Source organism: Etheostoma cragini, chromosome 7 (assembly GCF_013103735.1).
Source record: "Etheostoma cragini isolate CJK2018 chromosome 7, CSU_Ecrag_1.0, whole genome shotgun sequence".
Classification (NCBI taxonomy): domain Eukaryota; kingdom Metazoa; phylum Chordata; class Actinopteri; order Perciformes; family Percidae; genus Etheostoma; species Etheostoma cragini.
In genome coordinates this window covers 18,429,785-18,455,936 of record NC_048413.1, presented here as the reverse complement: position 1 = coordinate 18,455,936, position 26,152 = coordinate 18,429,785, and the positions used below count along the sequence as shown (strand labels likewise).

General features: G+C 38.6%; 3 protein-coding genes, 1 long non-coding RNA gene and 1 pseudogene across 5 annotated transcripts in view; 2 read left to right on the top strand and 3 right to left on the bottom strand.

Annotated features, from left to right (window-relative positions):
* LOC117947357 overlaps positions 1-2,999 on the bottom strand; it is a 50,323-nt gene extending 47,324 nt beyond the window's left edge. Inside the window, exons 1-3 of one of the 2 annotated variants that reach the window (XR_004657219.1) lie at positions 2,929-2,999; positions 2,279-2,389; positions 903-976 (exon numbers count right to left, since the gene is read on the bottom strand). This is a non-coding gene — a long non-coding RNA (uncharacterized LOC117947357). Of the gene's footprint in view, positions 1-545; positions 977-2,278; positions 2,390-2,928 lie in introns of those variants that run through there. The other variant, XR_004657218.1, reaches the window with a different exon arrangement.
* A 1,219-nt stretch (positions 3,000-4,218) lies between these two features.
* Positions 4,219-7,652, bottom strand: LOC117947341 (chymotrypsin-like elastase family member 2A). The gene is made up of 8 exons (XM_034876171.1): positions 7,506-7,652; positions 7,185-7,273; positions 6,985-7,082; positions 5,770-5,892; positions 5,512-5,648; positions 5,020-5,165; positions 4,566-4,718; positions 4,219-4,293 (listed from the first exon to the last, which is right to left on the bottom strand). The coding sequence occupies exons 1-8, from the start codon at positions 7,540-7,542 to the stop codon at positions 4,276-4,278; spliced, it is 801 nt and encodes a 266-aa protein (XP_034732062.1). The 5' UTR covers positions 7,543-7,652; the 3' UTR covers positions 4,219-4,275.
* A 1,673-nt stretch (positions 7,653-9,325) lies between these two features.
* LOC117947340 (chymotrypsin-C-like) lies at positions 9,326-13,042 on the top strand. Its single transcript, XM_034876170.1, has 8 exons — positions 9,326-9,442; positions 9,568-9,656; positions 10,104-10,201; positions 10,606-10,728; positions 10,862-10,998; positions 11,744-11,889; positions 12,603-12,755; positions 12,958-13,042. Exons 1-8 carry the CDS (start codon positions 9,403-9,405, stop codon positions 12,973-12,975), a joined length of 804 nt encoding a protein of 267 aa, XP_034732061.1. The 5' UTR covers positions 9,326-9,402; the 3' UTR covers positions 12,976-13,042.
* Positions 13,043-13,313: 271 nt separating this feature from the next.
* Positions 13,314-15,281, top strand: LOC117948190 (annotated as a pseudogene).
* An 819-nt stretch (positions 15,282-16,100) lies between these two features.
* On the bottom strand, positions 16,101-22,591 carry tmem51a (transmembrane protein 51a). The gene is made up of 3 exons (XM_034876168.1): positions 22,409-22,591; positions 19,696-20,176; positions 16,101-19,293 (listed from the first exon to the last, which is right to left on the bottom strand). The coding sequence occupies exons 2-3, from the start codon at positions 20,124-20,126 to the stop codon at positions 18,879-18,881; spliced, it is 846 nt and encodes a 281-aa protein (XP_034732059.1). The 5' UTR covers positions 20,127-20,176; positions 22,409-22,591; the 3' UTR covers positions 16,101-18,878.
* Positions 22,592-26,152: the final 3,561 nt, after the last annotated feature.

The window sequence follows — 26,152 nt, the reverse complement described above, 5'->3', positions numbered from 1 at the left end:
GGGTTTAAAGATTTAAGTCAGTGAAAGTTGAAAAATAATAATATATAATCATGTAATGGCAGTTTTTGAATTTTCTGTCTCTGTATCAAGAGTTTGTTTTGTTTTGACACTACAAAAAAATAAAAACGCAAAAAATCAATGTTATTAATCATTGACTCACTCCAGGCCGAGAAAAACAGAAGATTAAATTTCCCCTAGATATTAGTGTACCAATAGATAGAATATTTTCATTCATAACAAACAACTGGCTTTATGTATATAAACTGTCATTTAAAAAGTGGTAACATTTTAAAAACTTCTAAAATCTAACAATCAGAGGCATTTTCTAGAAAATATAACCCAAAATGAATCCACAGTTTAAAATAATTTGATTTTAGAATAATCAACCCGATACATAGCTAAAGACCTACTTTAATACACCATGTGTGTGGTTTATTGTCTGTGTTTCAGCTTTACCCCACTTTATAAAATGTTACGAAAGCCTTATTACCAAGAGGCCCAAGAGGAATTTCTGTTTTAATAACATGATTATCGTTGGTTGAACTGGCGGGGATCATTGTTTAAACCAAACATGGTGTGGCATTATAATTTTAAGTAATACGCAGGGGTTTACATTATTAAGTACAAATGATTAATCGCTGTGTGCCATTGTCGGCGCCTAAACAGTAATCTGTCGCCATCTTGTGGAAAAGAAAATAATTTCCAGACACCGAGTTTAATATAACATTCAACCCCTGCCTTTTTTCAGTAAAAAGGCTCATTACAGGTGCCAAGGTGTCAGTATAGATTTTTGTCATCTTATGGAAAGAGACATGCAAATATTTACTGAGGAATGTCCTATATAAAATAGATTTTGTACAATCCTCTATAAAATGTAAACAACAAGCCAATCAAAGTTCTACCTGTCTTGCAAAGTTCCACTGGCATCCACCCAGCAGAGGGAAGTGTTTCTTCATGAAATTCCACTCAGCGTTACCTGGAAATGCAAAAAAAGAAAAGCAAAAAAAGATGACCTTTAGTCAAAGTTTATGGCAATCCCTATAAGTAAAAAACATCTCACTGCGCAACTGTAGGTCATTTACAAACTAGAAAACTGTTGATTTTGCCCCAAACTATCAAGTCACTTGATACATTACAAAATATTTCTATTAAAATAGAGCTTGGAAACGTTACGTGTTAACAACCAAGGTGAAAGCTTGTGATCTCAAGCAAAAAATATGTTTGACATCATCTCAAAACAGAGGACTGGTGGAGGAATAATGAAAGATAAGCTTTCTTACTTAACTGCCATTACTTGTTTTTCTGTGTGGCTAATGATAATTAACATGCAAATGAGGCCTGGAAGCAAAATAATTATGTTAATAATTACTGTGGAACATCATGGCTATAAATGAGATCTTTCCAGGTACAAGACAGGACAGTAATTGGGGTTATGACTAAGAAACCTGTCATATAAAACAAATGTATGGGAAAGTGGCTATAATAATGGTTAAAAAATAATTAACACAGTTCCCAGGGGAGAGTGGTCCATAGTAGGTTTAAAAAACTCTCATAATTACAAAATATGTTTTGGTCGGATGAAGTACGGTACAGTTTGAAAACTATTTCTTTTGTTATATTTTGCCCATTAGCAATAGGTGGGCTTCAGCACTTAAAAAGGAGCAAAGGTGAAATTAAAAGCAAATGATATGTTAACCTTTAAAGTTGTATACTGATCAACAAGCTAAACCAGTTTGAACGGAACTGGTTAAAAAAAAAAAGAAAATCATCTTTTGATGGACTTGTTGTATAAGTTACATTGTTTTAAAAGGACACAGAAAAGCAGACTGCACAAATGTTCTTGTTTCTGAACTGCAATGCTCACTCAGTGAGTAATTTGTTCTTATTATACAAAAACCTCTGAAACAAGGACTGTCTAACGGCCTCTTCCCAAACCTCATTACATCATTAAACACAAGGGCTGCTCTGCATGAACTACCATATCAATATGAAAAAAACTATTTCCACCAGCCTGTCAAAAGGTGATTAAGTGCTCATTTGAAACAATTGATAATTTACTGACATGAAATTTTTTTTATTCTATGCTAACACCTTAAACGCAACTTTATATTAATTGTCTTTCTATTTACTCATGGGACATCGTGACCACAAGCTGTACCTGCCCATGGCCTGTAGCTGGTACTCAGCTACAGGCCATGTAGTCAGCCTCAGCAAGTCAGGTATGGTAAAACAAGACCGAATGTTAACGTTTATGAATTATGATGTTTATTTTACTTACGGATCAAAATAGCGTTGCGTTTTTGGGACCTGAATACTGCAGCAGGAGCACAGCTGGCGCTGAAATCCAATTTAGACCAGCGTCATATTTAATCAGACTTGTTGCAAAAAACTCAAAAGAAGGAAATCCTCTAATGTTAGCTTGCATGCGTAGGAATCGTGTTTATCAAACTGTAGCGTTACTTCTTATATCTTTTTGTTCAACTGGACTAAATTTGGTAATGTTGCATTTTAGACATCTAAAGTTACGGTTAATCTTAACTTTCAAATAACCGTTATTTTAACGGTAAGTTATTAGTATTTCAACAACAAGAACGTCTTGTTTGACACACACATAGGCGAAATCTGTAAATAAAAAAATTATATGAATGTCCGCTAGCTAGCTAACGGTATAGCTAACGTTGTTTTTGAGCGAAACGAAAGACCTAAAAGTTCTATAATTTAAAAAAGAATATTGCAATGATTAATTAAATCTCATGTACGATAATATCCTTGAAAAGATAAATACAACACCCTTCACAGGCTAAAGTTAGCTAGCTAGCTAAATACAACTGTTATTTTGTTAGCATTCAAGTTCCAAAAGAAGCATTTCTTACAAACATATATTAATAACGTTGAGTCGCTTAATGGGCGGACATCACATAAACGAACATACCGCAGGGAAGGTAAACTTCTCAGTGGCAGTTTAGGAAATGTTGCCTGAAGGCCGTGTGTAAAGCTACAACAAACACCTTCAACCAATGTTTAAAGAAACAAATCAACGTGCATAATACAAGATGGCGACCAATTTCTTCCTCGCTATATTTCCGACAGAAGAGTTATTCTTGGAACAGCGACAGGCTCTGCAGTAGTTTCAATATAGTGGACGTCGTCGAAATTGGATTTCGTTTACTTGTTATTGTAGCCTACTCTCTGATTGTGTTTGCTTTTATTTGATTAGAGGACTGTGATAGTATCTATTCTCAAATTTTGTTTAACGTTTTTAGGCCCAAACCAAAGCAGAATTATTTTCTGGCTTTGCAAATGAGGAATTGAAACACAATTTACGATACACCATACATTTACAGAAAATATAACGTTAACACATAGGTTAAGTGAATGGGCCATATAATATGTGAAATAATAAACAAATATTCACATTCATACATAAATATAGACAAATCTACTACTTTTCTTTAGGAAGAGAGACATTGCGTTGGGTGAATGGAACTCATGCCTTCAGTATTTCATGGTGACATTTTAAATTCCATCTAGGTATGTAATGAGCAGTAGGGCTATGTTTATGTGCATCGTCATTTCACGTCATGTAGGCAATTTTGGTCTTTACTTTTTTGTAATTTTCCTACTCAAACTTGTAATTGGTTGAGTTTTTTGCTGGCTGTACTGACACTTATGCTACATGAAATGGTTCTATGGAAAATACAATTAGGCCCAATCTGTTTGTTTGCTTTTAATCACCAGTGTTTCTGTCAAATGAAAATAATTGGATTACTTTTTGGATTTATTAACACCAGGTGTCATTAGTATTTTAAAACGTGTTTATTACTGATCAAGGGTGCTGGTCATCACAGTAAAATGCATGGAAAATGGCATCAGGCTCTGCTTTTACTTTTATCCAAATTTCTATTTGGGGAATCTAAAAATGTGTGTAATGTATACAGCAATCAGGGAACCTTATCATTTGCCAAAGTGAGAGCTTTTGCATAACCGGCCTTTGACGAAGTAGATGGTCCATAACTAAACATATGACTATAGCTGGGAGTCTTCCAGAGAGCTCAAATCATGTGAAACAATAAACTTAAGATATTGGCACATATTGTCCTGTCATTTTTTTCAGTAAATGATAGACAACAACTTAAGTTCAGGTTATTTTGTGACAGTTGTCAAACCAACACATAAATTGCACTTTGATGTCCAATTAAGAAAACACAGAAGACACTGTATTAGCCAATACATTCTTTATTTGATGACTTTATAGGAAGTGCAACAGCCAACATCTTAGTTTGTGGTCATCACCTGGAGGGAAAAGCATAAAGAGAACACATTTAAAATAGTCCACTAGAGGGCTTCATTTCCACTCCTCTGAGTTTCTGCTCCTTTTAATTAAACATATTTCTCAGATTTGTGTCCAATATCAAGAGCCATGTAATAAGCACAAAGATCTGTCTATAAGTGAGTGTCTCTACTCAAAGAGGGAGGAAAACATCACTGCTGTTTGCTCGATCCAAAAAGAAACAAAATGACTTCTTTTGGAAATATGATTTACTATTCAGTGCTTTTTCAATCACCTTGTTGATCCAGGAGATGTAGGCGCTGACCCTGGTGAAGACGGAGGGCTTCTTGGGGTAGTTGCAGCCCATGCTAGAGCCGAAGCTCACCACACCATGGACGTCCCAGGAGCCATCAGGGTTCTGGCAGTTCAGGGGACCGCCAGAGTCTCCCTGTAGGGGAACAGACACAAATAGTAAAAATTATCGTAACTTTATTTATATAGCACTTTAGTAAACAAAGTTACAAAGTGCAGGATCAACCAACGATGATAAAAAACGTTTAAAACTAATTACAAGTTTTAGGCCTACAATATAAAGAAAGGGAGCACCATGACAGAATTAGTGTAATAGAAAAATATCAACAGTTTCAAATATAGGTTTAGATAATAATAATTATAATCTATAATATAGATTTAAATAAATTTAAACAGATAAAATTATCACTATTAGTTTTTTAAATGAAAGGACTCACATTGCAGCTAGCCAGCACTCCGTCTCCTCCAGCACAGACCATGTTGTTGGTGACCAGGCTGCCCCACCAGTCAGACCGGGTGCAGGTGGAGTGGTCGACCACAGGAAGAAGAGCCTGCTGCAGGATGTCAGCAAGAGGACCTCCGGCTTCAGGAGAGAACAAGGCATTCAGATTCAGGTCAGCAGTCAAGACTAAGTCTGTTCCAGAACTTTACTAGGTCTAGTTTAAAGTGGGTTAAGTTTTTTAAAGATCAGAAAGTTTTGTAAGAATAAACAGAGAATATAGATAATATTTATTTGTCTGAGCTTTCAAGTCCTGGGTAACTCCAACTGTGTCTTTAAATTGAGAGGAGAAGGTGGAATAGGTTGCCATGCTCACTGCTCACCCAACTTTGACAGTAAAATTGAAACAACATTAAATCAATAAGAGGATATTAACGTTGCCAGCCTTTCTTTCTTTCTTTTTATTTATTTTTTACTTAAAAGGACTTACTCCAGAGACGACCCCAGCCGGTGACATAGCAGGGAGCTTTGTTAGGAAGGATGTCGCCAGAGTTGGGAAGGCAGGCGGCCATGACGGAGTCAGAGAAAGTGACAGGAGTTGACAGCTTGATCAGGGCGATGTCATTACTAGAGACACCACATTTAGAAACAGTATGTTAATTAGCATTAGTAGCATCAACAGAACACTTAACATAATAGTCTCAGCAGCAGAATGAGTAGTCTACAAGAGGGAGGGGAAATGACCCACCGGATTCTGTAAGAGTCCCAGTTCTCGTGGACGACAATCTTAGCGGGGCTGATGGCGATGGAACCAGCCTCATTGTTGGTCTTCAGATTGTGTTTTCCCAGGTAGACTCTGTAGGTACGACTGCTGCTTGGCCACAAAAAAAGACACACAGAAACAAGGGTCAGTGTTGCTTTGATCTGGGGGCACTTGAATAGAACACCCAAAGTACCAAATCAAAGTACTCTGAAAGTGTTTAAATTAATACTGCCAGTGTAAATAAAAGTGGGATTACCAATTTATATTTTTTATTCATGTAATTAAAGCTATAGTGTGTCGTTTCTACCCAACCCCATGATGAATTCTAAGTAATGACAACAAAGCTGTTGGTGCGTCCACATGATACAAGGCTTTCCCGATTTATCAGAAGCGGTAATTATCTGCAATCGAGTTTCTGCGTGGGAAAGTAACAGGACACCCCAATCTTCTAACAGGACACCCCAATCTTCTGAACACAGCCATACTGAGAAATACAGAGAGTTTTGTGGAGCTGTCTTAATTAGCTTTGCAGCAACTCATTTGGCAATGGCTTGATTGTAACAGACATTCATTAAAATAAAAAAGTTACGCACTAAAGCTTTCATATTCTGATTTCAATGAAAATTATAATAAATGATCTAATAGAATAAAAGTAAGAATACTAACAATCAGTGACCACAGCTCATCAAAAGTACAACTTTGACTTTTTTAGATCCCATGAAAAATCACTATTGTATTAGTAGTCAAAGTCAGGATTTAAAGGGAATGAGGGTGGGAAAAAACTGACATTGTGTTAATGAAATGTTTTCCATAGGAAATATATATGTTCTATATATCTTGTTATGAGTGCTCATAATTGCTTGTGCTCCTTATGTTTCTGAGAAACATTTCAGCCATTTATTTTATCTGACTCTAGTTTTTCTTTGGGAACTGCTTTTTCCCCAAAAATATATGAGTTTATGGAGAAAACACTAGTCCCATGTGTCTAAAGATAAAATATAGTCAAACGGTTTGACCAATTTTGAATATATATTTAGATTTGTGCTTAGGCAACCCCAGAGTAAAGTATGCAAACATGTATTTGCTTCTGTACTGCCTCTATTACCCTGTTAGCCTGGTTCTCTTTGTCCTTTGTGCCTCGCATACCTTTTTTATTACAGAATTATTCCTTTTTTCTTTTTTTTTACGTTTTAGCCACACCTGATGCAGTGAGCAGCAGTGAGGACCCACTGGTTTGAGATCAGGGTGCCACCACAAGTATGGTAGAAGTTGCTGCCACTCTGGTACTGCAGAGACACCTGAGGAGGACAAACACCGACATCACGCAACGTTATTCTTATAACTTTCGGAATTGGACAGAAGACACAGAATTTAAAGGACAAGTCTTAAAGGGGCCATACCTGCCAGGGCCAGCTGTTCACACGGACATCATCTCCACCAACCACCCTGGTAATGACGGGAGGGTAAGTGGGCAGGCCGCACCCGTAGGCTAAGAAACAACAGTTCAGATTATGGTAATTTAAGACGGTGTCTTACCATTTGAAAATCTTATTCTTTAACTGTAAGAAATGTTTAAAAACGTTTTTTAGCATAGTGATAACATGTGATTTGGACAAACTCAATGCTTCATATCAAATGTACAGACGATTTAATGTATAACAATGTCTACAGTTGTATGTAGCAACATTTAATTGTCTGGTCAGAATAGTTTCAGAGCTTACCACCAGCAACAAACAAAGCCAAGATCACGAACTTCATTGTGACTGTCTTCAGTAGAAGTTGAGGGGAACGTGCTCCTTCTTATATAACGCTTGAACCGACCTGTGTAAAGACCTCAGATGTGTTGCTTAACGTTTGCCTCAGAGCAGCCAGGACAAGTTGGTGGGGAAAAGTAATCAACCTTGGAGATAAGTAACCACAAATATCCCAAAATAGACCTTATCTCTCCAACTCTACATCTGTGAGAACCTCACAGATGTCTCATTGGGACTTCAGCTGGTCAGGTCTTTCAACTTTTAACTGACACTATTATTTGGGCTGCTACAAATCCTTAATTTCTTACCAAACTACTTGTAATTCCAAAGAGTTTTGGAGAATGATTTCACATTCTAATGGATGAGATCCATATGCACGTATATTGTTTAAATACATAAATAGCAGTCAATTTTTTTGGATTCAGATCCATTTCAAAATATTTTTTTAATTTTTCTTCAGACATTTTCTCACATTAAACTAGGCAAAAAATACTTTCCATTTGCTGTATTGACATAAAGTACATTGTACATAAAGAAATCAATTTATTATTATACAATTTAGTGTAGAGGGCCAATGCTTTGGAATACATTGAATTTGCAGGTTTGCCTCTTCTGATTTAATTTACTGTCTTATTTTAAGTTTGCTTTTTTAATAAATACATGTAAACTGCATTGACATCGCTTTTTTGTATTGTATGTATTTTATATATTTTATTGTGGAAATAGTTAAACTAAACAATAAACAGATGCCGTTCACACTATGGTTATACCCTTATTTAAAAATGGTCCGTCTGTCTGTTTTGTACTATCAAAGAAAAATGCTGTCTTATTTTATACTTGAATAAATATGAAATATGAAGTATGTATATAATTTTAATTATTATAATTTCAGCCCAGCTGATCGTACATTCTTGTCTATAATTAATTTAAAAAAAAATCCAACTACTTTTTTATATTTCACAATATGAAATTGAAACTAAAGTTGCCAGACTACAGAAGTTAGTTTCTGGTCTGAACAACAGAGTCCAAACTACGACCCTTTGCTGCTCTCTTGGTCTCTCTCTCTCTCTCGAAATTATCTTTCTGTACATGTTTGCGAATAGATATAAACAATCTCGAAGATCATTAATAAAGTGTGCACTTTAAATCCCACATCAGTATTTTAATGTGTTTTATACACATAAAACACTCAATATTTTAGCCCAAAAGCAGTCATTCTTTGCACCCTTCCAACTTGTTTTTCCAAAAAATAATAGATCAAATGCTAATATTTATGTAAAATCAGATATAACTGTTGCAATATTTTTGCTTTGATACAAAATGTAGTGGATCAATGCAGAGGAATAAGACTGTTTGCTGTTTTACCCCTTATGTGTAATGAGCGGATATTACAATCAAACCTAATGAAAAGACCTGTTGTTATGTAGATATATGCAAGTATTAGACGGTACTAATAAGTACTACACGATCACAGAAAACATGCAGTCCTTTCATGAGAAATGGAAACTTTAACTGCTGGACGGGGTACTGTGTTTCTTTGTAAAGGAAATCAGAATATGGAGGGTAACATTTTGTCTGAAATAAGGCTCTTTGCGTCAAATCTGTCTCTCAATGATAAAGCTAAAAACCTTTCATTCCCCTGAGTTTTTAAACAAACTAGTCCAAAGATTATACATAACTGCAAGACACTTTGCCCTTGGCCTCGTTATCCTGGCTGTTTAGCTGTCCATTTAGCTCCACCCCAGCATGACAAATAGTCAAAGGGAACATTTCCAGGAATTTGATACAGTTTTTGTAGGTTGCATAACATCATCAACGGTATAAATATGGCAGATGTGTTACTGCAAACTGTGGAGTTACAGACATGATGAAGTTAGTGGTTTTTGCTCTCTTTGTTGCTGGTGGTAAGGATCTTACATACACAGCACTGTTACATCTGTATTGAGCCATGCAACTGCAGTATTTCAGCTTTCTCTACAAACTGAATGCAGATTAATAATTAAGAGTCCGTCTCTGTCTGTCTCTTCAGCCTACGGGTGCGGCGTGCCCACCTTCCCCCCTACTGTGACCAGGGTGGTTGGAGGAGAGGATGCCAGGCCTCACAGCTGGCCATGGCAGGTAAAACATGCTCCAAAAACAAAGCATCATCGTAAAAATACTTATTTAAGACTGCAGACTTCATAGGAGTAAATTTTAGGCTGTTAAGATACAGTAAAGTATGTGACAAGGGCACTAAATCTATCACAATAATAGAGCAAGTTTGAAGTGTTTTACATAAGGCAAAGAAATGCAATAAAACATTGTTTAAAAGACAATAAATATTCAAATTAATTAATTAAAATAGAATAAATGTAGATAAATAAAATAAGATAATATACAAAAAGCAAAAAAATTATACTGGATCAATAATATAGTGGTTACAGTGCAATAGATTGCCCCAAATTTATTAACAAAAATAATTAATCAAAGGCACAGAACAACGGGACAGTTTTAAATACATTTTTGGCTTTAAAGAATATGCCTCCGTTTGTTGAAATAGGGTATGTGTATATATGTATGTTTTAGATTTCCCTGCAGTACAACAGAGAGGGCGAGTGGAGACACACCTGCGGAGGGACACTGATCTCTGACCAGTGGGTCCTCACTGCTGCTCACTGTATCAGGTACGAAACAGTGGAGCCCAAAACTGTTCATGATGAAAGATTATCACAACTCAATGCAACACTGACACAATATTAGCAATCATTGTCATGGAACATACTCTGTGGAATTATATATGTATATTAAAAATTGATTCATGTACCCAATACAGTTTTACTTAATTCCTGAAATTCTTTGAATCCAGAGCCCAAAGGGAATGATCACTAGCACATTTCTCCGCTTTCCTTTTCACTTTTAGGACAATTAAAATGCTTTCTATAATTAAAATGTTTTGAATACACAAAACATGGTTGGTAATTTGGATATTGATTGTCTTTTAACTTAAGCATCAAGAAATGTAATCTTTGAAGAGGATCTCTGAGCTAATACTTCACTGCTTCGTATTCTTCTCTCTGTCAACTTGCAGCCGGGGCAAGGAGTACAGAGTTGCCATGGGAAAGCACAACCTGATCGAGACTGAGGAGGGTGTTGTGTTCATGGGCACCGCTAACATTGTCGTGCATGAGAAATGGAACCCCTTGTTCATCCGGTAAAAAAAAAAGAGACTTCTCACTGAGGTTGTGGCTATGAATTGCAAGACTTAAATCAAAAAGATGATTTTCTGTAAACATTGCATTTTAAAGCAGGTGTTTGATGAATCTAAATGTTTGTTTCCTCTCCAGTAATGACATCGCCCTGATCCAGCTGCAGTCCCCTGTTACTTTCTCTGACAGCATCACGGCTGCTTGTCTACCTGCTGCCGGCTTCATCCTCCCCCATGACGAGTCCTGCTATGTCACCGGATGGGGTCGCACAAAGAGTAAGTGCTCGGACAAAATCTAATTGATCACTTAAAACATCATCAGATAATAGTTTCAGTGGTGTGCAATGATCAAAAAGAAAAAGCTGAGAAAGCATTATTTCCTAAATTCCTGTTTTAATAAAATATTGTTCTAACAGTTTCTTCGTATCTAGGTTAGTAATTCAGTATTATCTTAGCATTTCAGATTTAAATGTATATGTTTATGGACTGTATACAGCAAATGTAAAGAAGCCCTTTTTTGTTTTTTTGTATTTGTATAATTAAGTTAGAGAATGACCAATTTGTTTTGATGCAGAGTAGTCTACTATTCTAAAATAAAAAAGTTTTACTGTGTGGATGGAAAACATGTGTTTGCCTAATCCTTTCTAATCAGTGTTTCCCTCACACATTTGTCTTGTTAAATTGTAACTACCGTTTGGTTTTGGGTGTAAGTGACTGATTGGAACAACAATCTTTGAAATTGTTCCAGTATTAAGTATGAAAAGACTGAGAATATTAATCTGAGCCTGGCAATGGCAAATCAAGCACTTTTGTGAATGTAAATACAAGCTGGAAAATTACGACTTATACTGTAGCTTGTTAAGCCGCTGCCGACTGCAGTACCGGACCAGTGTCAAAGATTGTTGTTCTCATCAGTCACTTAGACACAAAAACATAGGTAGTTACCCTTTCAAGTTGTGTTTCTCACAAGTCTTTTACCCTGAGCTGAAGTAATGCTAGTGGGCATCTCTTGTCCAAACAGCCGGAGGTCCCATCGCTGACATCCTGCAGCAGGCCCTCCTGCCGGTGGTGGACCACGCCACCTGCACCAAGCCTGACTGGTGGGGTTCTCAGGTGAAGGATACCATGGTCTGTGCTGGTGGAGATGGAGTTGTGTCCGGTTGCAACGTGAGTCTAAAATGACACAAAATTCCATCGTAGGACCTTTGCTTCTGACATCAGTAAACTTCGTTAACCTGTCTTTTTTTTCTGTACTTACTGGAAAGAAAAGAGCACATACATTTTTCCTTTCAATAGTAATTTTACATGTCACACAAAGTGAAACAAAATAGAGCTGCAATGAAAAGTCAAGTCAGAAAATCAGTAACTTATTTTTTACAATTAGTTAGCATTTGAAGTAATTTATGTATTCACAATTATTCACTGGTTCCAGCTTCTCCAATGTGATTTTTGACTGTTTTTAGACTTTTCTGATATTAAACTAAATTGCTTTTGGTTTTAGCAATTTGAATACCGTTTATCAACTTGGGCTAGATGGTGACAGGAAATTGTGATGGGATTCTTCCGAGAAATTATAGAACCAGTGATAAATAGAGAAGATCTATTGATCAATAACGACAATAACTGTTACACTTACAAACAGGATGTGCTCTATCCATTTACATTTGTCTTTTGTTTGAGATTCTTGCTCTAATACTGTATGTTATTCCCCTAAATGTCTGAAAACTATCTCTCCTAAAATACCTTTATTTGTAAATAAAATTCAGTATTTCAGAGAGAGGGTCTGTTAAAGGGTCTACAAACACTTGTGTCTTTCAGTGACAAGAAGTTATTATTAAATGTGGAATTTTGCATCATATATTTCCTTTCACGTGACTCAGGGTGACTCTGGCGGCCCTCTGAACTGCCAAAAGACTGATGGTGCCTGGGAGGTTCACGGCATTGTCAGCTTTGGCTCTGGGCTCAGCTGCAATTTCCCCAAGAAGCCGACTGTCTTCACCCAAGTCAGCTCTTACATCGACTGGATCAGCTCTGTAAGCTCCTGAACTCCTCACTACATCACTGCTGCTTTATTTGAGCTTTTTCATTCAGGTGTCTACTGTTAGTAAAATATTAAAATGTCAAAATAGTAAAAAAAAAAGAATCTGGTTCAATTAATAATAATGATCCCGTGTGTTATTGTTGAAAACATGACGTTGCAATAAATCTAACATGTCTCTATCATTTCTTCCACAGAAAATGGTGGCCTATTGAGCGGCAGGCGTTTGGGATCAAAGCCACCATGTGCACATACATGAATAAAATGTGAAACTGTAAATGACAAAATCTGATATTTTTGTGTTCTTTTACTGTATGTTTTGTACCGTCTTTTTCTTCATTATTGGGTTAGTAGTTTCCCAAAAAGATGTATATCAAAAAAGCTTCTTTTTTTACTTTCGGCATGTGACAGCCAGGTTTTCCAGGACAGTCTGTCTATACAGTACACTGGTATTAAAGAAGTTGCTGTATAAATGCAAGCCTGTTGTTAACACAAGATTTAGGCACACAATACATACTCTACAGTCATAAAGAGGCTGGTGTTTCTAGTTTTTATGGTAGCAGTAAGCAGAGTTTCAATCTTCTCACATAACTTACTTAAAGCTCATTTGGTGTGGAATAAATAGTCCCTTAATAGTCTTCTAAAGACTACTTATAAGCATATTCTATTTAAAAAAATGTGAATTGTTCAATCCCAGCTGAATGTGTACATTCTTGTCTATAATTAATAAAAAACTTAAAAAAATCCAAATCACCTACTTTTTAACATTAAGTCTGGTGCAAAACTCACAATACACATTACTGACCCTGTCCACGCCAACGGATGTGGCCTTCCCACCGTCGCTCCTGTGCTGAGCAGGGTGGCGGCAGTAGAGGACATCAGGCCGCATAGCTGCCCATGGCAGGTACATTCTGGTCTTTAGCTGCATAAAAAAAAAAAATGTTTTTCAAATCCCTCACAACCACAGAACAGCAATAACTACATATGCACTCTTAATCTTCTTTGTTTTAGTAAAGCTAAATTCCAGATGATTTTTCCTCTGGTGCAAAAATAGAGGGAGGAGAGATTACATGGATTTGTAACAAGGTGGGTGTGAAATTGTATCATGCAGTAATGCACGCTGTGCTTTCTCTGCTCGGCTCAGATCTCGGTCCAGTGAGACAGCAGTGGGCGCTGGAGGCCCGTCTGTGGAGGCACCCTGCTCTCTTCTGACTGAGGCTCACTGCTGCACATTGCATCAAGTATGTTTACCTCCACGCAAGGGAAGGTTGTCAATATAATCACAATGACATTTCGGCATGTTCTTTTTAAAAAGCTTCCCAATCTGGGCTGGGACAGTTTTTTTTTATGATACATCTATACATACATACATATCACTTTTTTTTTTTTTTTGGGGCATTTTAGGCCTTTAATGGACAGGACAGTTGAAGTTATGAAAGGGGAGAGAGAGGGGGAGTGACATGCAGCAAAGGGCCGCAGGCGGGATTGGAACCCCGGGACGGCTGCGCAGAGGAGAAAACCTCTATACATGGGCACCCGCTCTACCAACTGAGCTATCTGGGTGCACATCACTGGTTTGTTTTGATAATTAATTTTGTTCAATTGTTGATCTATGGTAGTTTCATGAAATTAAGAACTTTCCCTACTTTTCATCATCTATTTATACTCAGTACTGTGATTTAATATGCCCAGTTCACAGTCACAGTCTATATTTACTATGCCAAACCAAAGGTCTTTACCATTTCTGTGACTGTAAGAGCTGTTTGTCATGGAAATGAATAGAAGAGCAGGGACTTCCCCACAGCCAGCGGTCCTCCGGCTGACATCCTGCAGCAGGCTCTCCTGCCAGTGGTTGGCCACGCTACCTGTTCATTGGCCGACTGGTGGAGCATCTGGTGACGGCATTACTGCTGGTTGTAGTCTAAGTTCATACAAGAAAGGGACATCTCAAGCTGCAACAGTTATTGAATGGTCAATTAAAGCAATGAGTTATGCCATCTGTAAAGCTTTCATCTAGCACAGAATTAAAGTATTAAGGCAAGTAAGATTCAAGGAAAGGGCTTTTACTTTGAAAGTGTGTACATGGAAAATTCTGCATGCAAATGAAATCACTGGTAGCCATACCTACTTAGTTTGTGTACATAAGTTTCTCGTCAACAGTGTGTGTGCCGGCCTGCGGGGAGACTCTGGTGGCACCCTGAATTGCCAGCACCCTGATGGCTCCTGGGAGGTCCACATCGTGGTGATCTTTGGTTCAGGTCAGGACTGCAACGTCTTCCAGAAGCCCACTGTGTTTACACAAGTCAGCTCCTACACAAACTGGATCAACACAGTGAGGAACATTTTCATTTTGTGATTACCTTGCCAGCATAAACAACATAATACAAAGCCAACAAAAGCCTCAGCTTTCAAAAACAGGAAATGTATTATAATTGTGTTTCTATTGTTTACTCTGCAGGCTATGACCAACTACTGAAGAAACTATTTAAGTGCTTTTGTCAGCAATGAGAACTGTGATTTATGTGTTTTTCACTGCAAAGTAAAAGGAAATGTTACCACAAGAACTTGGCATAGGCAAATGGGATAAAACTGTGAGAGCATTTGCAACTCGCTTGGCCAGACACATTGTTTTATTAAAATGGAAGGATAAGTCTCCACCTGTATTTAAACACTGGATCAACAATGTTATGCGTTATTTAACTCTGAACTAATTTGTTATTTACAAGGTAATTATATTTAATTCAGTAATATTTGGCAACCTGTTCTTACATTGGTTGACCAGTTGGACTTTAATAACATTGTAGGATGTGAATGTTGTTGTCCTCACCTCTTCTTTTCTTTATAGCAGGGGTCCAATATGGGTGGGTGGGATGTGAGTTATGTGTCTGTTGTATGTGAAAATACAATTACAAGTTAAAGGCAATGTTTATCAATGCAAACAAATGGAGTGCAGAGCCATGGTTTATTAATGTGAAGCTAAAGTACTGCTCGTGCCCTCGAGACTTAAAACCAAGAAGCCCTTTTTAAACATGTCCATGCAGGGTGGGGCCTTGAACTCGATATAACATCCAGATGTATCTCTCAGCTGTCAATCCAGCAGCTGCAGTGCCAGAGTTACAAAACATTGATTTCAAAATGTTCAGGGGATTATGGCATTTGAGACAACATGGAATCTCTCTCTCTCACACACACACACACACACACACACACACACACACACACACACACACACACACACACACACACACACACACACACACACACACACACACACACACACACACACACACACACACACACACACACACACACACACACACACACACCTTAAAATACCGTGTTAATTAACAAATACTTCCTTTTATTTCTCATAAAATATTCATGAGACACATTTGTTTTTACTCTTCAGAGATGAAAAAATCCAAACAAATTAGAATTGTCATAGAAAAGCACATTTTCACAGTACATAAAAAAGAAATATAGATTTAAGTAATAAAATAAGAAATTACAAATAAACAAAGAGCATGTGTTTCAGACACTCATCTGGGTAAAACAAAGTGACTGCTAAATCAAAACACTCATTTCTTCAATGTAAAACATTTTCACTACGTAGTATTAAAATCATTCATGTAGTTAACTGGTCCTTTGCAAATGAGGTACAATGGCTATGTCTCCAGCACTGAACATTACCACAAATAAATAGACCAAGTTTCCACTTTAAAAATAAGTGAGAAAAATGGGGACATTGAACTGTTGAATTTCAATGACAACCTTGAAGGACCTTGTTGCCTTTTGTTTGACAGAAAACTTGGCAATACACACATAATCTGTCCAACTGACGATGATTGCGTAGCTGTGTTTTATGAACTTCATTTGTATTTTACTTAAACAAACTAGTGCAGAACTAGGTAATGAAGTCCCTAATAAAAAAGTGCCATTGAATGAGTGGGGAATCAACTGTTTATATCAAAACAACTCTAACTTAAAGAAGAAAGGAGACTTTGCTGACGGTATTGATAACATAGTGCATGGTGATTCAATTCAAACCAGTTATCTGAACAGCTGTCTTTCTTCTCTGTTCTGCTCATTTTTTGCATTCTTCTAAGTGAAAACAGGCAAGTCAAGCTGTGGCTGAAGGAATGGTGATGAGCAAACGAGTGCGCAATGGTTGTTCTTGTTATGGCACAGCTGCACAGTCAAAGAGTCTTTCTGTTGGTCATCTCCAGTTTATGAAACAAGCCCAGAAAGAGGCAGACTACACTGCTGCCAGTGTTCACCATGGCTACAGGATAAAGGCTTTTAACTATTCACGAGCTCCTTCCATTATGCTCTCACAGACTTCCTTCTCTACCTGCTGTTTGCAAGAATAGGAGCAACACTGAATTAGTAGCAAAATAATAATGCTCTGGTTATAGCAGTGTCTTTTGAAATGTTTTAGGGAGAGCAGCAGTGTTGTTATGAACACAAAGGCACTTGTACTTCAGTGTGTAGTGAACACCTGGAGGGCAAAACTTTCTGCAGTCAGTTAGCATGAGCTAACAAATACTTCATAAGACGAGGCTATAAACTTCCTAGAAATAGTTTCTTCCAAGAAAGTAGTTTCTCTTAAAAAGTAACCTAATAGTGACCAGGGGTTTGTCTTTCTAAGGTAAAACATAAACTTGGGTTTTCCTTTGAGCATGCTGCTGTACTTGATGCTAACATATCACTGACTTCTTACTAAGATAACACAAGTGATATTTTGTTTGCATTCAACTACTACAATTGCCATTAGGTTTTGGTTGAGTGCCTATGGCTAAGAGTCATGGGAGCTGTAGCTGATAAATGCTAGCAAAGGTTCACATTGTTTTAACCATAATAAAACAAAGCTGGTCAAAAATAGAAGTTTGTGCTGTCCAGTAGAAACCCTTTCTTGGAATACGTAAAGGAAACCCCAGGACCATGTTTCAGCTTTTCAAGGAGCCAGAAACAAAGCTAGTGCAACAGAAGCTAATAGAGAAGTAGAGGACCAGGAGAGACAATATTGTTGACACAAAGGGAGTGTAACTGTATAGCATACAACATCAGGCCATCCCAGCTGAGCACATACAATGCTCAGTCACTCACCATGAAGCCTGCATTTAGCGGGAGCAGTAATCCCAAACCGCAGCAGCTAGTTCACAAATGAACCATAACTGCTCATTGATGTCCTATAATCTCTTTTATCGTCAACTCACATCTTTAGTTTGCGCAGTGGAAAATGCATAAACAGAAAATGACTTTGACATGAATGAGAACGACATGTTGTGTGCTTTCAATGCAATGTGCCACAGAGTGACACAGTGAGCAAGGATCCAGCACCTATGTCCGTCACTATCTGTTTCAGTGGTCCAAAATTTAAAAAAAAAAGATATTGAAGTGCTCATATTATGCTTTTGGAATTTCCCCTTTTCCTTTATTGTATTATATCTTTTTATTGTGCATGTTGTAGGTTTACAAAAGTGAAAAAGCCCAAAGTCCATCCCAAAGGGACTTACTGTCTCCAACAGAAAACACTGTTCACAAACTGCTCCAAACAGCTCTGTTGTAGTCCAGCCTTTACTTCCGTGACAAACCTGCATCATTTTGTAACACGTTATAATCCTTGCTTAGCTGCTAGTGTGGCACGCCCCTCATACTCTGCTACTGACTGGCTGGTTGTCCTTACGTAGCTACTGCGCATGTGAGACTCCCAACAAAGATGGAGAACAACAGAAGTGAGATGCCTCACTTGGTAGCTAAAACAGAGAGCTCAACATACAGGGTGAAAAGAGGAGCTGCAACAATGTGCAGTTCAACAAAAGATGGTGTTTTTTGAAGATTAAACCATGTAAACCTATTCTGGTACAACTCAAAACACCATTATGAACCTGAAAATGAGCATAATATGAGCTCTTTAATGTTTCTGTGGTCCGTGCTTTGGATCGATGTGGCACTAATGATGAATTAGAACAGATACTGTATAAAAAGGTGCCACTGAGAATGCTCTTCAAGAAGAGCCATCTTCAAATCTTGGTTTAAAAACGCAGATCCACAAAACGGGATCATGGAGGATTCAAAGGAATTTCTGTAGATTGTTGTAAACAAGATCAGCTTGATCTTATAGCGGAGGCACTTTATCTTCATACTGCGGAGGAGGGGTAAGTGGTTCTATATTGAATCCAGGTGCTGGCTGAGAGTTATCAACGTTTTTCATGGGCAGCTTCTCTGATTTTATCCGTCGGATCTTGATAGGGAGGAGTTTACGGCTATTTTTCCCAGCTCTGCGATTTGATGTAGAAGCAGCAGCACCGGGAGCAGCGGAAGCAATAGAAGCTGGAGCAGGCTGGGATCCGGTAGTTGTGGCCTCTGACCCTTCAAATTCATACTGTACACCATCAACTTGGACAAGGTCATCATAGGAAGGTAGCTGGGAGGTGCTTGGGCGAGGGTTGCTTTGACGGACAGGGTACTGGCCACTGCCTACTACCTCTTCATAGCTCGGTACAGCATAACGGTGGGTTTGTTCCTCAGCGCTGCAGACATTTATAGAAACATATAGACAGGAATGACACAAATCATTATGTGTACTCATTATGTGTGTCAGTTCCTGTATTAACTAATGAGAGGAAATAATATATAATCAATATATTATTATTCTCAAATGCTTTATGTAAAATGTATAGTGCATTGCCGGTTTAATTACAAATCACTTCCTGGGATAAGAAAAAAATCATGACATGGAAGCTTATATCCACCCAACAGCATGGACTTGACTAGATAGGTCAGTAAATCAAAATCTAAGCAAACATGAATGTATATATGTAATGTCAATCTGTTAGCTTATTGAAAAAAAATAAAAAAGGCTGCTTTTCAGCATCATGTATTGTGTGTGGATTGTGGATGTTGTTAAGCTAGAAACCTACGATTGGACTCACGTTTCTCTTTCCTCCTGCTCCCTCGCTGCCACTAACATGTGGTTCTGGGCCTGCTGGAGCCTCTGCTGCTCTCGCTGTTTGTTCCTCATTCCCAGACACAAGGACAGCAGCAGCATGACCACCCCAGACCCCACCAAGACAAAGGCCACAGAAGACGCTTTATGTTTCCTGCCACTGGTATCACCATCTCCTCCTGAACTGCTGCTGCTATTACCGGCCATGTCTGCAGGTACCACACTCCACACGATCATCACGACGCCGAGGGCAACGAGCCCGACCCCCAGAGCACAGAGTGCATACTGGGAACCCGAATTTCCACTATTTTCAGTGCTGTTGCTGCTGCTGTTGTTGTTGTTGTTGTTGCTGCTGCTGCCAGTGCCTCCTCTACAAATAGCGCTTGGCGGTCCATCCACACTGGAACTGGGACACATCTTGTCAATCCCGAACCCTTCAGTCAGACCAGCTCCAGTGAGGTCAACAACTGTAGAGACAAAGATATGTGAGGTTGGGCACCAACTGAGCAACATGCCTCAGAATGTAACTGACTGTATATATATATAAAAAAAAGAAAAAAACTCACTGAAAAGACACAAATACGCCCCCTTACTCCCTTATGGCATCTGAATTGGTATGGCTCAGACCTAACTTGTTGAGAAATGGAGAAAACGAACACGTCACTGCCGCCGAGAGATTTGTTCTTTATGAGAATTCTGCGAGACACGGCTTGTTCGCAGTCACAGTCTGGCGTTCTGCAGCTGGGACCGAGCTCAAGTGTGTGTGCAGTTGTGAGGGGCCTTGAAATAGGTCTTGTGCCAGCACCGCTGTATGAGGATCATGTACAGTCTGGGCTAGTGACAGAACTTTGACGTGTATGTAGGATGCAGTTCATTTACAGTCACTCTATACAGTGACCATGACCCGCTTGTCTTTTTAGCCCAGATGTACAACAGCAGTCAGCGCTTGATGCGTTGGGCACTCCTGGTCCAGGGTTACAACATCTGCATCTAACACAAGAAGGGAGTCAACAACATTGTTGCTGATGCGCTGTCCCGTGGGGGAGACTTGTTTTGGGCAACATGAGTGAGCTTCTGCTTGGACATGAGGGTCAGTGAGGGTGCCGATGAACCAGTGGTGAACTTGTAAGTTGTGATTTGTGATGACGCTCCATGGGCGTGCAAAGAACGGAAGAGGTTCCCTCTAATGGGAGGGGGTGTCACGTGCCATGTTGTATTGTGTGTATTGCCTCCTAGTGTGGTATTCTCTGCAGCTGTGTGCTGCTGACGACAGGCCCGCAGTTGAGGCTGATCAGCACTTAACATAGGGCAGTATAGCGGTGTCCGTAGACGCCTACACAATAAAATTACCTTATTTACCGTTCGTTTTCTGTCCCAGGTTTATTATTTTAAACTGTTTGCGTCCTCTTCCACTAGACTACTTTCGGTCATTACAATGATTCTGGGAATGAGTGCGTGACATGGTAAAAAATTTACAGCAGAGATGTATTTCAAAGTCACTAGTTAGCCAATGTCAACACATTAAAAGGGTAGCTAAAGACAGCCATGGCCACGGTAGAAAAATAATCTTGGCTATGAAATATAAAGGTTTGCTATGTTACTTTCTCTTTCCATCTTTTAAATCTATTGTATTGATCATGATGTGCTTTTGTACAAATTCAAAACCAAACAATAAAAGAAACAATTACTAGTTTAGCATTGATTTAACTCTTTCACACATTAAAACTATTCTCTGAAATGCAGTGATGTGAGATGCATACTTGCACACTGCATACTTAGAACATGTCATTGATCACAAGGCCATCCTGCAGTAATACTAGGATCTTACTAGATCTGAGAGTAGATGAGGACTGATGCAAACTGTAACTAAACTCAGACAGCAGTCCAAGGAATCAACTTGTGACCATTTAATAATGCACCCACAAAGTACTCTTCAAACATGCCCAAACCTGCTGGGAAGGAGAGGGAAGCAGTCTGAAGGAGGTAAACCCCATCTCCAATTTAGGATTACCCTCTATCTAAAGAATGCATGACATGAGATCGAGTTATGAGCGTCATTGCAGCTGGACACACACACAAACACACAGTTCTGCTATCAATCACAAGACGGTTGTGCAATCCGGAGGCCAGTTTACGTGAAGATGTCACAAATGGACTTGTGTGGGGCGTGTTACAGTCCAGCCCTAAGGTTGTATTTCATCACATAGTTTCAGGTTTTACAGTACATAAGTAATACATTGACATTCTCATAAAAACCTTGTTTCCACAAAGCCCTGTAGGCTACATCATAGGTGTGTGATGTAGCCGAAAAAAGCCCTGGGGCCAAATGTTTTGGCTACCTCTAAAGTAGGCTAGTCTTTTATTCTTTTATTAACCGGTAGCGCTTGGGTCAAACAGTAATATAACGATAATACATGGCTGTTCAAGTGTAAAGGTCGACCCTGTTTCAGCAATACATTCTCATAGTAAACGTATTTGTAATTTACCTTTTGTTTCGCAAACACATACCGTGGCGTTCAGTGCCCGTTGGACTGAAACAATAGGTTGCTTGCTTACGTTGACCACAGCATGATACGTAATCAAGCGCAACTAAAACTTTCCAGAACCTTGAAGAACTTCGGCTACTGCATTTACTTTTAGTAACATTTCAGCCACAAACGTACATAATTCAGCGAACGGTAAAGCGACTTTGCACTCACCTTTTCATCGTTCAACGTATGCTAGTCTTCGCTTCTTCTTCTCAAAGCTGGAAAGTGTGACATTTATTTTCAAACTCAGGATGAGTTTGCGGCATAATTTGGTGATAAATAGCAAATAATCAATGGTTAGCTACTTTGCTTCTGAGACGGATGCGCCCAGACAGACAGACAGAGGGAGGGAGAGCGAGAGAGAGCAGGGAGGAGGCTCTGCTACACTTCCAGTTTCATTAACCCTTTCACTCTCGGGCTTGTCGATAAATGAAGAATGTCGGGGAATACTTTTGTTTAATACCTCTGCGTATCTGGCTATAGTCCAGTAGTCTTCAGTAGCCTATTCAGCATCTGTAGACGCAAGCTAGTAACCTTTAAAACGCTGGATGATTTGCAGTGAGTTTCCCTTTTTTTGTACCGGTCCCCTTATTTGTGTTGCAAAGTGAACTGCCGGGAAAACACACTTTCACAGTAAAGATTTATAATATCTTATGACGATGAGCGAAAAGAGTGCTTAAAAATATTCGAGGGACCTTCGTGTAAATATTGTCATTGTACGCAAGTTGTATGCAAAATAGAAATAGTATTAAATGAGTAAAGCCTACTGAAGAGGCTTTAGTCAGATGGGCACAGTCAGCTGAACATGCACAAGTGTAACATTATCCTGCAAGGAGAATACAAGTCAACATGTAAAGGAGAAAGTTTTCAATTACAAATGAATAATAGATTAATATTAACTTGGGTTTAAAGTGAAAATCAACAACTGTCTTAAACTCAACATAAGTTACAATGTCCATGACTACCACCATGGGCCTTTTTTCACAGCAGACATTTGACTTATCCTAGCAGGGAAAGCACAGGTGTTACTAATTATATTAACGATGGCTCTATTCTATTCCAGTGCCCAGGACGTGAGCCAGCATGGGCTGAAGCAGCAAAATGGAATTCAGCCATCATTAATTACCTTATTTAATTTTGCCAAAATGACCCATGGAAAAAAAAGGACTGTTGAACGTTTCTTCTGGTAGATAACAATAAAGACACTGAAAACACAGGACACAGAATTGGTGTATTGTATGCAGTATGGAGACAGTTGTGTTTTTTGTCAGTTGCATGATTTGGTGTCCCTGCTACAAAGTGGTGGAAAAAGTACTCTTCCACAATCTTAAGTAAAAGAAGCAATACTGCAGTGCAAAAAAAAAATACACTGTTACATGTAAAAGTCTGTAAGTACCAAAAGTACTCATTATGCAGAATGGAATATTTTGGGATAATATATATTAGCAATCATTACTGGATTATAATTATTGATTGATAAATATACAAGTAGGCTACATGTACTTGAATAAAAGTTTGACATAGCAGCATACTCAAGTAGAGTAAGTTTTTATTTTATTTCATACTCTCTGTCTGAATATATTTAACTTCTGTCTAAAATGATTTGTTTTAACTTGTGTCTCTTTAAGGCCTCCTTCCAAAAAGCCTAGTCTGCTCTAACTGGATAGACAAATATGGCACATCTTTGTTTAGGTAGTTCTCAAACTGTAGGTGGAGATGCTCAGATAGGGGCGGTATATTCTAACAAGCCTGCATGTGACATAGCAAGGGATTCCAAATGAATCTGAATGCATCCCATGATTTCTGATCTAGGCAGCCCACAAAGAATTGACTGGGTTGTATCTTTCACCGTTTGTGGGTTGGTAGGCCCTCCAGATATCCAACTATATGTGCAAAACCACTGGAAAAGGTTTTTTTTCCACCACTGCTACCAGAAGACAAGATGCCCTGTTTTCAATGATAGCACACAATGTAATCATCAAAGAACTGGAGAAATCATCTATTTTGAACGGTTACATGTATGTTGGATATGAAGTGGGGATTGATCAACTGAATGATAGTCCTAGAGTAAAATATTTTTGTGGTGGAACTGATTTAAATGAAAATTTGTTTTTTTGGGTGTGACAACTATCCAATAAGACTGATTAATCATTTTGTTTATTGCCAGGCTTCATTCTGAGTCCAACTGCTGTACACCAAATGATTCTCAAAGTGAGGTCTGAGGGCCAGCAGGGGTCATTGAAATGGTTTAAAAAGATCGAGGGGAAAAGACGCGGTGGAGGCCATTTGAATGTAATGTAACAGTCATTTTCTCTCTACTTGCTATTGTTTTGGTGTTCACCACAGTTTGACAGATTTGCAGAAATGTCTTCTGAGTCAAATCTTACCACAAAACAGTGGAAAAGGTTTTGATGTCCATGATTAATATGTGACCTTCTGTCTACCATGAATAACAAATAAGCCACTGACTCAGTGTGTCCTTAATACTTTCCCATGCAGTAAACACTGACAAGTCAAAGAGTTTCATATCAGACTTACTGTATGCAAGCAGAAGTTAACTTCCTCTTTGTAAATTTACCACCTATTTTACTGTCACTACTTTTGAGCCCTTTGGACAGAACAAACCACAAGGACAGACCCTCATAACATTCACATGGCACATTAACAGAGCACAGACGTCACTAAGACGTAAAAGATAAGCTTGATATACATGACCTCAGAGCCTTAGGTGTAAGCTAATTCACTTATAAATGTGGCATTAAATGATTCAATGCAGTGTACCTTCCCGACAAATAAAATCATAAATAACTCAAATAAAAAGACTATTGTTGTGCAAGCTCCTTCTAAAATACTGACGTGTTATTATTGATCTTGGTTTTATGGCTGCCACATGAGCATGTAATTACATGTCTCCACTGAATGAGTAGAGTAGAACTCTAGTGGAACTTCGCCTACGAATGGGCGTCATATAATGAATTACTAGAGATTTTTCCAAACCATGGGCGGATTACTAGGAAAAGGTTATAAGTGAGGTGGCGTAGCTGGCTTTCTAGCTTGGTGCTGTGTCATCCTCAGCTTGCCACAATAGTTGAGTTACTGTGAGTAAGAGGAGGAAATTGCACCATGCTGTAATGCATGGAGGGTCAAACAGAGACTTGAGTTAAGATGCCAGAGAGGGAGCAGAGAGATAAGAGATTACTGGAGTGATCCACCAAAACACTGTCAAGTAATCAATCTAGTGTACAAAATCAGTATTCTCACACAGCGGTAACTACTGAGTTAAGAATGGACCTCTCATTTGCATTACAGCGGAGGAAGTGAACCACACACTTCCTCATGCAAATGAGCTCAAGAGGGAGAACTATTTCTCTCACATTTACTCTCTATTCTTCCACGGTGGATTTTTACATTCCCACGCCCGGCTGTCGTCCTTTATGCAAACATTTACAGCATTTTCAGGATTTCCTCCTTCTCACAAGCTCATTCATAAATTTCATTCACAAGTCTAACCAATTAACTTTCTTCTCACTATCTTCAAACTAATCAGTTGGATGATCTTTAAAGCTGCAATAATCGTGTGGGAGTTGTGTTTGTTTTGTGATTTTGGTCACTAGGGGACATAAAAAGTCCAACACAGCTTGACAAACATATTTGAAACCGCCACGCTTGCGTCTTTGTTTGGACGGCAAAGCCGCATACTTACATATTGATGATGTCATTGCCACACACCTTGACCTCTTGCCTTCAACCTCTTTTCCCACAACGGCTCATAATAACAACAATGCCGGCCTACATGCTTGTGTTCCTGCTGGAGAAGATATCGGGTCTATTAGGGTTACTAGGGCAAAATATATCGTCTGTTCGGACGCAAATACTCTTGAACTGATGCCAGGGAAGATGGGGGGGGGGGGGGGG

Excerpts from the sequence above, each read along its gene's own strand:
- LOC117947341 (XM_034876171.1), bottom strand. The coding sequence starts at position 7,542 with ATGAAGTTCGTGATCTTGGCTTTGTTTGTTGCTGGTG. Across the intron at positions 5,649-5,769 it reads TGGGACTCTTACAGAATCCG|TAATGACATCGCCCTGATCA; the intron begins GTGGGTCATTTC and ends TGGTGTCTCTAG. Across the intron at positions 4,719-5,019 it reads GAGTGCTGGCTAGCTGCAAT|GGAGACTCTGGCGGTCCCCT; the intron begins GTGAGTCCTTTC and ends GTTCCCCTACAG.
- LOC117947340 (XM_034876170.1), top strand. The coding sequence starts at position 9,403 with ATGATGAAGTTAGTGGTTTTTGCTCTCTTTGTTGCTGGTG. Across the intron at positions 9,443-9,567 it reads TGCTCTCTTTGTTGCTGGTG|CCTACGGGTGCGGCGTGCCC; the intron begins GTAAGGATCTTA and ends CTGTCTCTTCAG. Across the intron at positions 11,890-12,602 it reads GAGTTGTGTCCGGTTGCAAC|GGTGACTCTGGCGGCCCTCT; the intron begins GTGAGTCTAAAA and ends CACGTGACTCAG.
- tmem51a (XM_034876168.1), bottom strand. The coding sequence starts at position 20,126 with ATGTGTCCCAGTTCCAGTGTGGATGGACCGCCAAGCGCTATTTGTAGA. Across the intron at positions 19,294-19,695 it reads GAGCAGGAGGAAAGAGAAAC|CGCTGAGGAACAAACCCACC; the intron begins GTGAGTCCAATC and ends AAATGTCTGCAG.